This window comes from Anabrus simplex, chromosome 2 (genome assembly GCF_040414725.1).
Source record: "Anabrus simplex isolate iqAnaSimp1 chromosome 2, ASM4041472v1, whole genome shotgun sequence".
Lineage (NCBI taxonomy): Eukaryota > Metazoa > Arthropoda > Insecta > Orthoptera > Tettigoniidae > Anabrus > Anabrus simplex.
The window spans coordinates 181942494-181956600 of NC_090266.1; the positions used below are offsets into that span (position 1 = coordinate 181942494).

Here is a 14107-nt window from a genome sequence, read left to right on the forward strand (position 1 = left end):
ATATTGAACAGGTGGACTTAAAAAAAAATATTGTAATAATATTCGAGACAAAATACGTCATCTTCAATACGGATTGGGTTGGCAATAGCCACTAACAAGCAAGACGCTTTGTCTGAAAGCACTAGCCACACTCTATCATTCTTAATTACATCAGGCCGCGATAGAACGCAAGCATTGTTGAAATTTTGCTTTACACTTGCATTGTTATGTTCAGAAAGTGAGTCAAAAGCATGGGTTTTACTTCCTGACCTTTCCACAAACGGAAATGGAAAAAGCTGTATTCATATATCAGGAATCAAAAAGGAAAAGGAATCCAAATTCCTACAATGGTGAGAGAAGGGGATGAACACTATTTAACAGATACTGAGAAAGCAAACCTATTTAGTAGGGAATTCAGAGATTCAGTAGATGATTGTCAGGAGTTGGAAACCGAAACAGAAGATAGAGAGGGAGAGACACAGAGGGAAACAAGAAGCTTCTCATTCACAAATGAAGATATTTTCAGAGAAATCCAACTGCTTCAGCAAGGAAAAGCAGCAGGAAGTGATCAAATTACTGGGGAGGTATTAAAGACAATGGGGTGGTACATAGTGCCTTATTTAAAATTTTTCTTTGACTATGTCATAAATAATAATGTAATACCAAAGGAATGGAAGGAATCTATAATAATACCAATTTATAAAGGAGAGGGTGATAAAAGGAAACCAGAGAACTACAGACCAATCAGCCTGACCAGTATAGTTTGTAAAATACTGGAGAGTTTAATATCAAAGTACATCAGAGGGATATGTGATGATAAAAATTGGTTCATGAGGAGCCAGTATGGATTTAGAAAGAAATTTTCTTGTGAGGCACAACTGGTGGGATTTCAGCAGGACATATCAGATCAATTGGATTCAGGAGGTCAGTTAGATTGCACAGCACCGGGCGAGTTGGCCGTGCACGTAGAGGCGCGCGGCTGTGACCTTGCATCCGGGAGATAGTAGGTTCGAATCCCACTATCGGCAGCCCTGAAAATGGTTTTCCGTGGTTTCCCATTTTCACACCAGGCAAATGCTGGGGTTGTACCTTAATTAAGGCCACGGCCGCTTCCTTCCAACTCCTAAGCCTTTCCTATCCTATCGTCGCCATAAGACCTATCTGTGTCGGTGCGACATAAAGCCCCTAGCAAAAGATTGCACAGCCATAGATCTCTCCAAAGCCTTTGATAGCGTGGAACATGGAATATTATTAAAGAAATTGGAGGGAATAGGATTGGACGTAAGGGTTACACGTTGGATAAAAGCATTTCTAAATTCAAGGGTTCAGAAAGTCAAAGTAGGAAATAATGTATCTCAGGAAGAGAAAGTTTGGAAGGGAATTGCACAGGGTAGTATAATCGGTCCGTTACTTTTCTTAATATACGCAAATGATTTAGGGAACAATATAACATCAAAAATAAGATTGTATGCAGATGACATAATTGTTTATAGGGAAATAAACAACATTGAGGATTGTTCAGAATTACAAAGGGACCTTGAAAGTATCCAACAATGGGTTGAAGAAAATAATATGAAGGTTAATGGAGGCAAATCAACTGTTACAACTTTTACAAACAGGAGCTTTAAAACTGAATTTGAATATACTTTGGACGAGGTAGTTATCCCAAAAGATGGCAAGTGCAAATACTTAGGTGTGAGATTTCAAAGTAATTTGCACTGGAAGGGTCATGTTGATGACATTGTTGGGAAAGCATACAGATCGTTACATGTCATAATGAGGCTGCTTAAGGGATGCAATAAAGAATTAAAAGAAAAAAGTTACTTAAGTATGGCTCGTCTATTATTGGAATATGCAAACAGTGTTTGAGATCCTCACCAAGAATACCTAATAAAAGAAATAGATAGTGTGCAGAGGAAAGCAGCAAGATTTGTAACAGGGGATTTCGGGAGAAAGAGTAGTGTATCAGAAATGTTAAAGGAACTTGGGTGGGAAACTTTAAGTAAAAGAAGGGATAAAACTAGACTTATAGGATTATATAGAGCCTATACAAAAGAAGAAGCATGGGGAGATATCCGTGAGAGGCTTCAGTTGGAAAATAATTATATCGGCAGGACAGACCACAAATATAAAATTAGAAGGTATTTTAGCAGAAGCGATTGGGGTAAATTTTCATTCATTGGGAAGGGTGTGAAGGAGTGAAACAGTTTACCAGGGGTAGTGTTTGATCCTTTTCCAAAATCTTTACAGATATTCAAGAAGAGAATAAACAGCAACAGAGAAAATAAATGAAGTGTTAGAGGGCATTCGACCAGTGCAGGTTATTGTAAATTAAAAAAATGTGTGTGAATAAATTAATTCCATCCCCTGGTCTAAGGAGTTTGGACAGCCAAAGTAGGGGACTGCCTGTAGGGGTGAAGTACAGTGGGGACTTCGAGGGCCCTGGGACCGCTACGGTAGCTGTGAAGGCCCTTCAGGAACTCTGAAAAGTAGTGGTAAAAGGGGCTCTGGTAAAGACACAGCAGGTCGTTATGCTACTTAGGTTCCAGAATGGGTAAAAAGAAAAAAAAAGTAAATAAATGCAATGTAAATCTACTGAACTGCGATCCACCAATTGAAAGACTACAGTTTGAAAAACCTCCACCAAACCCAGACTCGTGAGTCCCCAACAACTCAAGAAATAAAAGAGATAATCAAATTGCTAAAAAATAATAAAGCCCCTGGGAACGATGGCATAACTGCAGAAATGTTGAAAATAGGAGGAGATGACCTCATCAGAAGAATTCATACGCTCTTAACAGAAATATGGGAGACCATGATGATTCCGAAGGACTGGAAGAATGCCATTATCCATCCGTTACATAAGAAAGGCGATCGAGCGGACCCCAACAACTGCAGAGGCATATCCCTTTTATCAGTTATATACAAGGTTCTATCTAAAGCGCTATTAAGCAGAGTAGAACAACAAACAGATCATTTGATTGGTGAATACCAAGCAGGCTTCAGAAAAGGTAGATCATGTTCTGAGCAAATTTGGAGTCCGAAAACGATATTAAGGATACGCCGCAGTACCACCACATTTGTCACCTTTGTATACTTTAAGAAGGCGTATGACTCTATCGACAGACAAACTGTTGTGGACATCCTAGGAGAGCTCAGTGTGGACAAGAAGACCACAGAATTAATCCGCCAGACTCTCACAGACACAACATCTCAAGTGAAGTTTCTAGGTGAACTATCAGAGCCTTTTGAAGTGCATACAGGAGTTCGACAAGGAGATGGCCTTTCCCCAATCCTTTTTAACTTAGTGTTAGACAAAGTCATCAGGGAATGGGGAAAAGAAATCGAAGGTATAAACATTGGTACTCGGGGACAAAGAATTAACGTGAAGTGCCTAGCTTTTGCTGACGATCTAGCTATCTTTACCAAGACTAGTGAAGAAACCAGGTATGCCATAGAGAAGTTGCATGAGATAGCATCAAAGACAGGCCTCCAAATATCGTGTGAGAAGACTCATATCATGTTACTCCAGCAACAACGAGAACAAATTAAATGTCCATAACATAGACAATTATCAACTGCAGAAAATTGTCAATATAGTTAACAAAGTTTTAACGGCAGTCATACAAGTTAAGCAACATTGAGTCAATACAGTTAGCCAGATCTCAAAAGTTTTTTATTTTTTAAAATACTTTTAAAGGATGTTCACCAGATGAGTTTCGTCAATAAAATGTTAGACTTAGATAGATTTTAGACAAATATGTTTTAACATAAAGACATAATTTTATTGTTATATGACTTGTAAAATACTATAAGATTTGTCAATCAGGTTTATAGGCATAATCTTAATCCAAAAGAATTGTTTCATGATCTTATATAACCTTAAGTAAATAATAATTGGCTGATGATGCTCACGAAAAAGGAGCGAAACATGTACCATATCAAATTCTTAATAAATATGTAAGTTTATATTACGTTTTTATTGTATTGAATAGGTGGTATTTAACAAAATTATAAGAATTTGTATCACATACCACTTAGTCGAGCAGCTTTTCTTCTTTCTCTCAGTTCTTCCCAACCCAAACTTTGCAACATTTTTGTAACGCTACTCTTTTGTCGGAAATCACCCAGAACAAATCGAGCTGCTTTCCTTTGGATTTTTTCCAGTTCTTGAATCAAGTAATCCTGGTGAGGGTCCCATACACTGGACCCATACTCTAGTTGGGGTCTTACCAGAGACTTAAATGCCCTCTCCTTTACATCCTTACTACAACCCCTAAACACCCTCATAACCATGTGCAGAGATCTGTACCCTTTATTTACAGTCCCATTTATGTGATTACCCCAATGAAGATCTTTCCTTATATTAACACCTAGATACCTACAATGATCCCCAAAAGGAACTTTCACCCCATCAACGCAGTAATTAAAACTGAGAGGACTTTTCCTAATTGTGAAACTCACAACCTGACTTTTATTGCCGTTTATCAACATACCATTGCCTGCTGTCCATCTCACAACATTTTCGAGGTCACGCTGTAGTTGCTCACAATCTTGTAACTTATTTATCACTCTATAGAGAATAACATCATCCCAAAAAGCCTTATCCCCGATTCCACTCTTTTACTCATATCATTTATATATATATAAGAAAACAAATGTCCGATAATACTGCCTTGAGGAATTCCCCTCTTAATTATTATAGGGTCAGATAAAGCTTCACCTAGTCTGATTCTCTGAGATATATTTTCTAGAAATATAGCAACCCATTCAGTCACTCTTTTGTCTAGTCCAATTGCAATCATTTTTGCCAGTAGTCTCCCATGATCCACCCTATCAAATGCTTTAGACAGGTCAATCACGATACAGTCCATTTGACCTCCAGAATCCAAGATATCTGCTATATCTTGCTGGAATCCTACAAGTTGAGCTTCAGTGGAATAACCTTTCCTAAAACCGAATTGCCTTTTATCGAACCAGTTATTTTTTTAAAATTTTTTTTAAATTTTTTTTTTTTTTTTTTTTTTTTTGCTAGGGGCTTTACGTCGCACCGGCACAGATAGGTCTTATGGCGACGATGGGATAGAAAAGGCCTAGGAGTTGGAAGGAAGTGGCCGTGGCCTTAATTAAGGTACAGCCCCAGCATTTGCCTGGTGTGAAAATGGGAAACCACGGAAAACCATCTTCAGGGCTGCCGATAGTGGGATTCGAACCTACTATCTCCCGGATGCAAGCTCACAGCCGCGCGCCTCTACGCGCACGTCCAACTCGCCCGGTGAACCAGTTATTAATTTCACAAACATGTCTAATATAATCGGAAAGAATGCCTTCCCAAAGCTTACATACAATGCATGTCAAACTTACTGGCCTGTAATTTTCAGTTATCTGTCTATCACCCTTTCCTTTATATACTTACTATAGCAACTCTCCATTCATCTGGTACAGCTCCTCCGACCAAACAATGATCATATTAGTACTTCAGATACGGTACTATATCCCAACTCATTGTCTTTATTATATCCCCAGAAATCTGATCTCGTCGCCATAAGACCTATCTGTGTCGGTGCGACGTAAAGCCCCTAGAAGAAGAAGAAAAAAAGAAGAAATCTGATCATTTCCAGCTGCTTTTCTAGTTTTCAACTTTTGTATCTCATTGTAAATGTTTGTTATCATATGTAAATTTTAATACCTCTTTGGCCTTAGTCTCGTCCTTTATCTTGACATTATTCTTGTAACCAACAATCTTTACATACTGCTGACTGAATAGTTCAGCCTTTTGAAGCTTCTCACATACACACTTCCCTTGTTCATTAATTATTCCTGGAATGTCGTTCTTGGAACCTGTTTCTGCCTTAAAGTACCTATACATACCCTTCCATTTTTCACTAAAATTTGTATGACTGCCAATTATGCTTGCCATCATGTTATCCTTAGCTGCCTTCTTTGCTAGATTCAATTTTCTAGTAAGTTCCTTCAATTTCTCCTTACTTCCACAGCCATTTCTAACTCTATTTCTTTCCAGTCTGTACCTCCTTCTTAGTCTCTTTATTTCTCTATTATAATAAGGTGGGTCTTTACCATTCCTTACCACCCTTAAAGGTACAAACCTGTTTTTGCATTCCTCAACAATTTCTTTAAACCCATCCCAGAGACAGTTTACATTTTTATTTACCGTTTACCACCGATCATGGTTACTTTTTAGAAACTGCCTCATGCCTGCTTTATCAGCCATATGGTACTGCCTAACAGTCCTACTTTTAAGACCTTCCTTTCTATCGCATTTATTTTTAACTATGACAAAAACAGCTTCATGATCACTAATACCATCTGTTACTTCAGTTTCCCTATAGAACTCATCTGGTTTTATCAGCACCACATCCAGAATATTTTTCCCTCTTGTTGGTTCCATCACTTTCTGAATCAGCTGTCCTTCCCATATTAACTTATTTGCCATTTGTTGGTCATGCTTCCTGTCATTCGCATTTCCTTCTCAATTGACATCTGGCAAATTCAGATCTCCCGCTACAATCACATTTCTTTCCATGTCGTTTCCCACATAGCCGACTATCCTATCAAGTAATTCCGAATCCGCGTCTGTACACTCCAAATATATCAAGTTGCCTATTATCTTTAGAAATTAACCTTACACCTAGAATTTCATGTGTCTCATCTTTAACTTTTTTGTAGCTTACAAATTCTTCTTTCACCAGAATGAATACTCCCCCTCCCACTATTCCTATCCTATCTCTACGATACACACTTCAGTGCCATGAGAACATTTCTGCATCCATTATATCATTTCTCAGCCATGATTCAACTCCTATTACAGTATCTGGTAAATATATATCTTTTAAATTACTTAATTCTATTCCTTTCTTTACAATACTTCTACAGTTCAACACTAAAAATTTTATGTCATCCCTACTTGATTTCCATTTCCCTGTTCCCTTATCACCGCTCCCTAGACCACCCCATTTCCCTTAATGTACCTCCCTATTACCCTTCCAAACAAATTTCCTAAATTATACGTACCACTGCAGTTAAGTGAAGGCCATCAGAGCGCAGATCCATTTCACCTACCCACCCATTAGGATCTAGAAATTTCACTCCCAGTTTCCCACATACCCACTCCATAGTCTCATTTAAATACCCAATCACCCTCCAGTCAGTATCCCTCCTTTTTTGATCTTACAACGTGACTTTTTTACCGTTCATTATTAGCAAAGCTGATACAGCTGTGTTGCCACATGTTGCAGCATCAAGTTTCGACTTCATAATATTTGATAAATGTTTTATATATTGTGCTGTACGTTTGTTATTATTTTAATATTTTGAATTCATAGTTATTCACAAATGTTTCATATGCTGTACTCTACCTATTGTGTTTATTTTACTACATACAAAATTTTGAATTAGATTTTTCATGTAGTTAGATTATTCTGTTTTTTGCTTATCTGGACAACCCTTAGTTCCAACTGATCTGGATACTCCAGTCCCCATTGTTGTTTTCTATCGTGCAGTGTACAGATATTCAGTCTCGGAATACGATGGTTACTTATTGCACCATTACAAGAGCTTTCCGCATATTTAACATTAAAAGCTTCTACAACTACTTCGGTCAGTCCATTATTTATAAAGGGATAAAATGGGACCAGAATAAATAAAAAGGGACAATTTACCATCCTGTTTGAGTTTCATGGGGGCAAAGGGACAACAGTTGAAAAAAATGGACTGTCCCGTTATTGTACTCTCAGTTAAAAAAATAACAGTAAAATGCTATGAAATGACTGACTATATAACCTGTACTGGTGTTGTCATAGACTGTAGTATGGTGGTGTTAACAGATTCAGAACCGGATATGAGGGCTATAAATAAAGAAGTGGCAATATTGTCCAGGCACTTGCAGGAGATCGGGCATGCGCACATAGGATATGGGAGCGGTCTGGTGTTGCTGTTGTTGATGTGTAGTGTGTATTTGACAGGCATCCAGTTGGGAGTGTTGTTGCTGTGTGGCCTTGAAGTGAAGAGTGCTTTAGAGCATGATTTCAGAAGGTGTTCAGCGTTTATTGCCGATTGCTGGAGCAACATCCGAGTCTAGTTGTGCTGTGCAAACGTCCACATTTATTGCGAGACAATCACCCTATTGTGTTGTATGATAACGTACATTGTCATGTTGCAAACAATGTACAGTTCTTACTGCAATGGTTGCATTGGGAGGTCTCCATACTCACCAGACACGAGTCCTTGTGACTTTGACCTGTTTCCGAAGCCTAAGGAACCCCTCTGAGGCCACCGATTTCCTGACATGGCAGCCGTACTCCGCACAGTAGGGCACTCCATCACTGTCATCAACAGAGAATGCCTTGCTAATGGTCTTCAGCAGCTTCCCAACATTTGGCAAAAGGTAATACACTTTGTGGGCGACAACAATGAAGGAATATAGTGCAATTGTACTTGTTAATTTATTAAATATTGCATTCTAACAATATTGCCACGACTTTATTTACAGCCCTCGTGGATGATGCACTGAAGTGGAACAGACCAGACTGTATATAGTACGTCCTTAATATGAAACTGGTGTGCATTTGATCTGTTACCAGGTGTATGCATAAGCCTTTTCCGGTTTCACTAAGCGAACAGTACGCAATGTATGCATTTGACACATACGTTAGTTTGTTCGTTTGACATTAACGTACCAACACAAACAAGTTGAGTCCGCCAAACACTAGCGCCTGTGTTGTATCATTCAGCGATCGTCTCGACGTTTGTGCCTGAAAAACATAATTTGCTGCATGCGTTGCTTTTCTTATTTAATGAAAAGAAAAAGGCTGTGGAAAGTCATTGTTTGCTGGTAGAAACATATGGTGAACATGCTCCATCAATTAGAACATGTGATTACAGTAAAATGAAAATGTTAAAGGTGGACCTTTAACATTTTAATTTTACTGTAATCACATGTTCAGTATGGAACAAAATGAAGTTTCTAACTTTCAAATAGAACATGCGAGACATGGTTTCGACAATTTAAACGTGGTGATTTCAATGTGAAAGACAGTGCACTCTGGTAGACCACAGAAGTGCGAAGATGAGCAATTGCAGGCGTTACTGGATGATGACCCAACTCAAACTCAATGCTATCGCCAACAAATGATTAAATTAAATCATGCATTGATTGAAAGACGACTAGAATGGGCCAGACAACATGGCAAAGTGATTTTGTTACACGACAATGTGCCGTCTCACACAGCAAAACCAGTGAAAGGCACCTTGAAATCGCTTGGATGGGACCTCCTTCTGCACCCGCCATACTGCCCCAACCTGGCACCATCTGAATATCACCTCTTCGCATCAATGGGGCGTGTGCTCTCAGAGCAGCACTTAAGCAATTTCGAGGACGTTGGAAAATGGCTCAATGAATAGTTTGCCACAAAAGACAAGCAGTTTTTCTGGCATGGTTTTCATAACTTACCTGAAAGCTGGGCAAAGTGTGTAGAAGTTGATGGCCAATATTTTGAATAAACAAAAAATCTGTTTCCCTTTAAAATTACCTGTTTTCTTTCCCACAAAAATCAGCAAAAACATATGCATACACCTGATATGGTTCAAATGACCCATATCAACATTGTTATGAAAGGTGGAATCCTCAGATTACTCAAGGCAAGCCAAACTCAGATGAGTGTACATGCCCAGCACTTCCTACAAAGGAGCATTGCTTGGCACATATTACAACTGAGAGGGAATACTTGTTAGAGTTCAGCAAGTGATTTCTCCAGACAGCTGAGAAGTGCCACAGATGCAAGTATTTCCATGTTTACTCGATACCAATACTTGCATCAAATGAGATTGTATGTTCAGATGTATGAGAGATTCATTACATTGACTTCTAGAACAATTGTCCATTTTGTGTGGTATAGGGAACTGTGGGACTGTGTTCCATTTGTAGAAGAATCTGGATTCAGTTTATACAGTGCGATGCTGGTTTACATGAGACCACTATAGTGGAGATGGTATAACCTAGCTAGCATCATTGATGTGAACAATTACCTGGGTAGTGGAATTTTGGTCTCAAGCAGATTCATATTGCTCTTGTATATCTTTGAGCTTGGCCTTAACAAGCCAGTTGTAGAGACACGTAGTCCTCCAACAGTATGTTAGTCCACGTTGGGCTGCCATAGTGGATGGCAACCTGAAAGCTCAGGGTATCAACCCTTTGGATTGGCCAGCATCTTTCTGTGATCTCAACTCTATCTAGCATGTTTGGAACTCAATCTCTACATGGAAGCTACACTTACTGTTGAGAATGACCATATGCTGTAATGACTATTTTAACTCACTACTTCACAGTGGCGAGTGGCATGGGATGTATTATCATAGTGTCTCTTATGACCAGATAACCTTTTGAGCAAACCTGGGTAGTGGAATTTTGGTCTCAAGCAGATTCATATTGCTCTTGTATATCTTTGAGCTTGGCCTTAACAAGCCAGTTGTAGAGACACGTAGTCCTCCAACAGTATGTTAGTCCACGTTGGGCTGCCATAGTGGACGGCAACCTGAAAGCTCAGGGTATCAACCCTTTGGATTGGCCAGCATCTTTCTGTGATCTCAACTCTATCTAGCATGTTTGGAACTCAATCTCAACATGGAAGCTACACTTACTGTTGAGAATGACCATATGCTGTAATGACTCTTTTAACTCACTACTTCACAGTGGCGAGTGGCATGGGATGTATTATCATAGTGTCTCTTATGACCAGATAACCTTTTGAGCAAAGTCCTTTTATGAATGCATTTGGTTCAGCTGTCGAATTAAATAGCTACAGTTCGTTGCTTCTCATGCCTTTTGGAGATATACTGTCTACATTATCCTTAATTTCTGCTGAAGATAGTACTACTTCTGTAATAAGTTGTGTAGGCTTGTCATGCCTACAATATGTACACAGTCATATGGAAAAATTATTATAAATTTGTTTAATAATAATAATCCAAATAACTATTCATGTTATTCAAGTGATTTCTCCAGACACTTCAGAAGAGCCATAGATGCAAGTATTTTAAAATATACTCTATACCAATACTTACATCAAGTGAGTGTGGCCCGTAACAAGCCTGGTGTTGAGATGTAGTCCTCCAACAGTATGTTAGTCCTCATTGGGTTGCCATGGCTACCTGAAATCTCAAGGTGAGATCAAAAGTGAGAGAGCATTTTTTTTATTTTCAAAACCAAATATTCCTCATTTTCTGAAAGAATGTTCTGTAGTTGAAATTCTGACATGATAACACTGTATATAAATAACCGTGCTCATTTTGGAGAAATTGAAAGCAGTAATGTTATATACCTTGCTGATTTGTTGGTAGAGCATGTGAATGGTAAGTTTCCAGCTTCTAGGTCATGTTCCTAGAATGTCAGGTATGTAGTCAGATGATTTATCTCTGTCAAAAACTGTTTTTGAAATGTAATATTTTTTTTCTCCTCAGGGATATAGAAATAGCTCGTTCACAGGAACCAAAGGACATTAGTCAGCTTGCAAATGAAATTGGATTGCATGAGAATGAAGTTCATCTTTTTGGTCAAAAGAAGGCTAAAATCAGTCTGTCTGTGCTTGATCGTCTGAAGGATCAAAAGAATGGTGCCTACGTTGTGGTGGCAGGGTAAGTTTCAGTTATTGCACATTTCATCGACGCATATACAAATATTAAGTTCACTATGGAATCAGTAAAAGAAAAACCTCTGAATTATTTGGATATTGCAATAAGTTACTTAGAAATAACAGCAGGTTTAAATACCAGATTTTCAGAAAACCAACACAAAGTACCACAGTTATTTGAAATGATTCCAATTATCCAGGGCAACACAAAAGGCAATCTTTTATATTTTTATTTATAGAGCACATGCAGATTCCCTTGAAGAAGGAATGTTTTAAGAAAGAAATGAAACTAATTTACAAAATTGGAAGGAGTAATGGATATTCGATATATTATTTCAGATCCATTGTTGGATGGGGATCCATTGTTGAATGCGCTTGTGAATGATCGGCTGTTGAGAGTGCTCTTGCATTATTGTAGTTATAAAGTAGTTAAAGCCTATTGAAATATTTTAATTTTGTGTGTGTGTGTGTGTGTGTGTGTGTGATCCATTTAGTGCTAATTATAAATTGGTGTATAGTGTTTGTTAGTAGAGATTGGGAGTAGTGATATCTATTTGAATTTTATATCAAGTAGTTCAGTAAATTACGTTTTCTTGGTTAAATAGGCTAGCTAGCTATACTTAGTTCTGTTTGTGAAATATTATTAGGTTTAGTTATTTACCTCCAGGTGCTGTAGGCATAGTTCCGTTTGTGAAATAACTTATTAGTTAATTTACCTCCAATTGCTATAATTCTGTTTGTGAAATAATAATGTTTGTTATTTATCTCCAAGGGCTATAGTTCTGTTTCTGTCTGACTCGTTGGCTGAATGGTTAGAGTACTGGCCTTCAGTTCAGAGGGTCCCGGCTTTGATTCCCGACCGGATCAGGGATTTTAACCTTAATTGGGTAATTCCAATGGCTCAGGGGCTGGGTGTGTGTGGCGTATTCAGTATCAGAAATCATCCTAGGTATGGCCCTCATCTTCATAGACAGCAGACTCCTAGATCCATCAACAACAACGATGTCATGAGCTAAATTATACCCATGGAGCGGTTCCAAGGACACCGCTGATGGCAGAGATGGAGATAAAGATAAGTTGAACTGTTTATAAGCATGAAATGTAGTGTTCAGATTCACGTGTGGGCTTTTTGTAAAATTAAATAGTAATTGTAATGTAAGATAGAGGGAGCATTTGTGTGTTTTCATTTTACTTCATAAATAATGTTCAGGACTGGATGCATGTTATACCCCAGTCTTATTTCAGTGTTATTTGGAGTTGGGATATGAGGGTTATGTCACAATGTATTGTAATGGTTAAAAAAAAAAAACAGTTTCAATCATGTCATGCAGACACTAAGGTATAAGCGGTGTCAATTCATCTACGCAAATTGGAGGGCACTGAACCTCATGAGGATTGAACGGGAACTTTGAGATAAGTAGAATTAATCTATACACAGCCTATATATGAAGCAGTATTATTGCATGTTTTTCAGCTGATGATGTGTGCAGAGGGCTATCCCCATCATTGGACTTAGTGAGGGTCACTTACAGAAAGTGGCAGGCAAACCGGGGACTATTGAATACGAGGCCGTAATGAGCCGTAATTATAATGTTGAGGCCTAGAATCGTTGATAGTATTATGGCTGAATTAATGAGTTGTACCTGGTTTGTGAGATTGTGTACCCCAGAGCAGATGTTTTTATGAATGATATATTTGATGGCCTATAAGCCGAGACTTCCTTTCCGCTCGGTAAGTTTGCATGCCGGGTACTAGAGCGAGGTATTCGTGTGTCCAGCTGAAGGCTTTGAGTGAAAGTTTACACATAGTCCCGTTACTTGAGAGGGTCGTAGTAGGCCAGAGACTGTTGCTTGAGCCAGGCAGTCAAAGATTGTTATTTTTCCCTCGCCAGCCAGCTGATCACCTGCTTTGAAAACTTGTAGCCAAGAATAGCTTGGTGTATTGTGACTCAGACTGTCACGGGAATTTCACAGATCCTCAGAGCGATTCCCACTCACTCCAACACTGCAAGTGTATCACTTATGCCTTTCTTTTTCAGATGAGGTTTATTTGTGTTCAATGTTTATGTGTGTCTTATGTGTGTGATAGTGTTAAAATACGAATATAGTTGGTCCGTTATTGGACATTATAAATTTTCCAGCTGACTCATTCCTAGTTGCCAGCATTTCACTCCAGTATGCTAAATTGGGCTCTTCAGTTGGTAAACAGCACACCTATCAAGATGCATGGCTGGTGCATTCCGTGGAGGCCACTGCGTAGGCTACTTGGAGCCACCGGCACTGAAAGTCTCTCAAAGTGCACATATTTTTATATGTGTCATTTTACATTGTATTCTTTAGTACGAGGACTACTGATATCCATGAGTGTATAATTTTTACAACACTAAGCACCCCATTTATTCTTTGTTCCAAACTTCTTAGTATGTATATTCCTCGTATAATTATTAATTAATACTCACCTGTACCATACTAACACTTCTCATT

At 38.5% G+C, this 14107-nt stretch overlaps 1 protein-coding gene across 2 annotated transcripts in view; it reads left to right on the plus strand.

Annotated features, from left to right (window-relative positions):
* Positions 1-14107, plus strand: part of pug (pug C-1-tetrahydrofolate synthase, cytoplasmic) — a 629281-nt gene that overhangs the window by 267966 nt on the left and 347208 nt on the right. For both annotated transcript variants that reach the window (XM_067140458.2, XM_067140459.2), the window contains exon 9: positions 11455-11628. In XM_067140458.2, coding sequence (XP_066996559.2) covers positions 11455-11628 — 174 coding nt within the window. The remainder of the gene's footprint in view (positions 1-11454; positions 11629-14107) is intronic.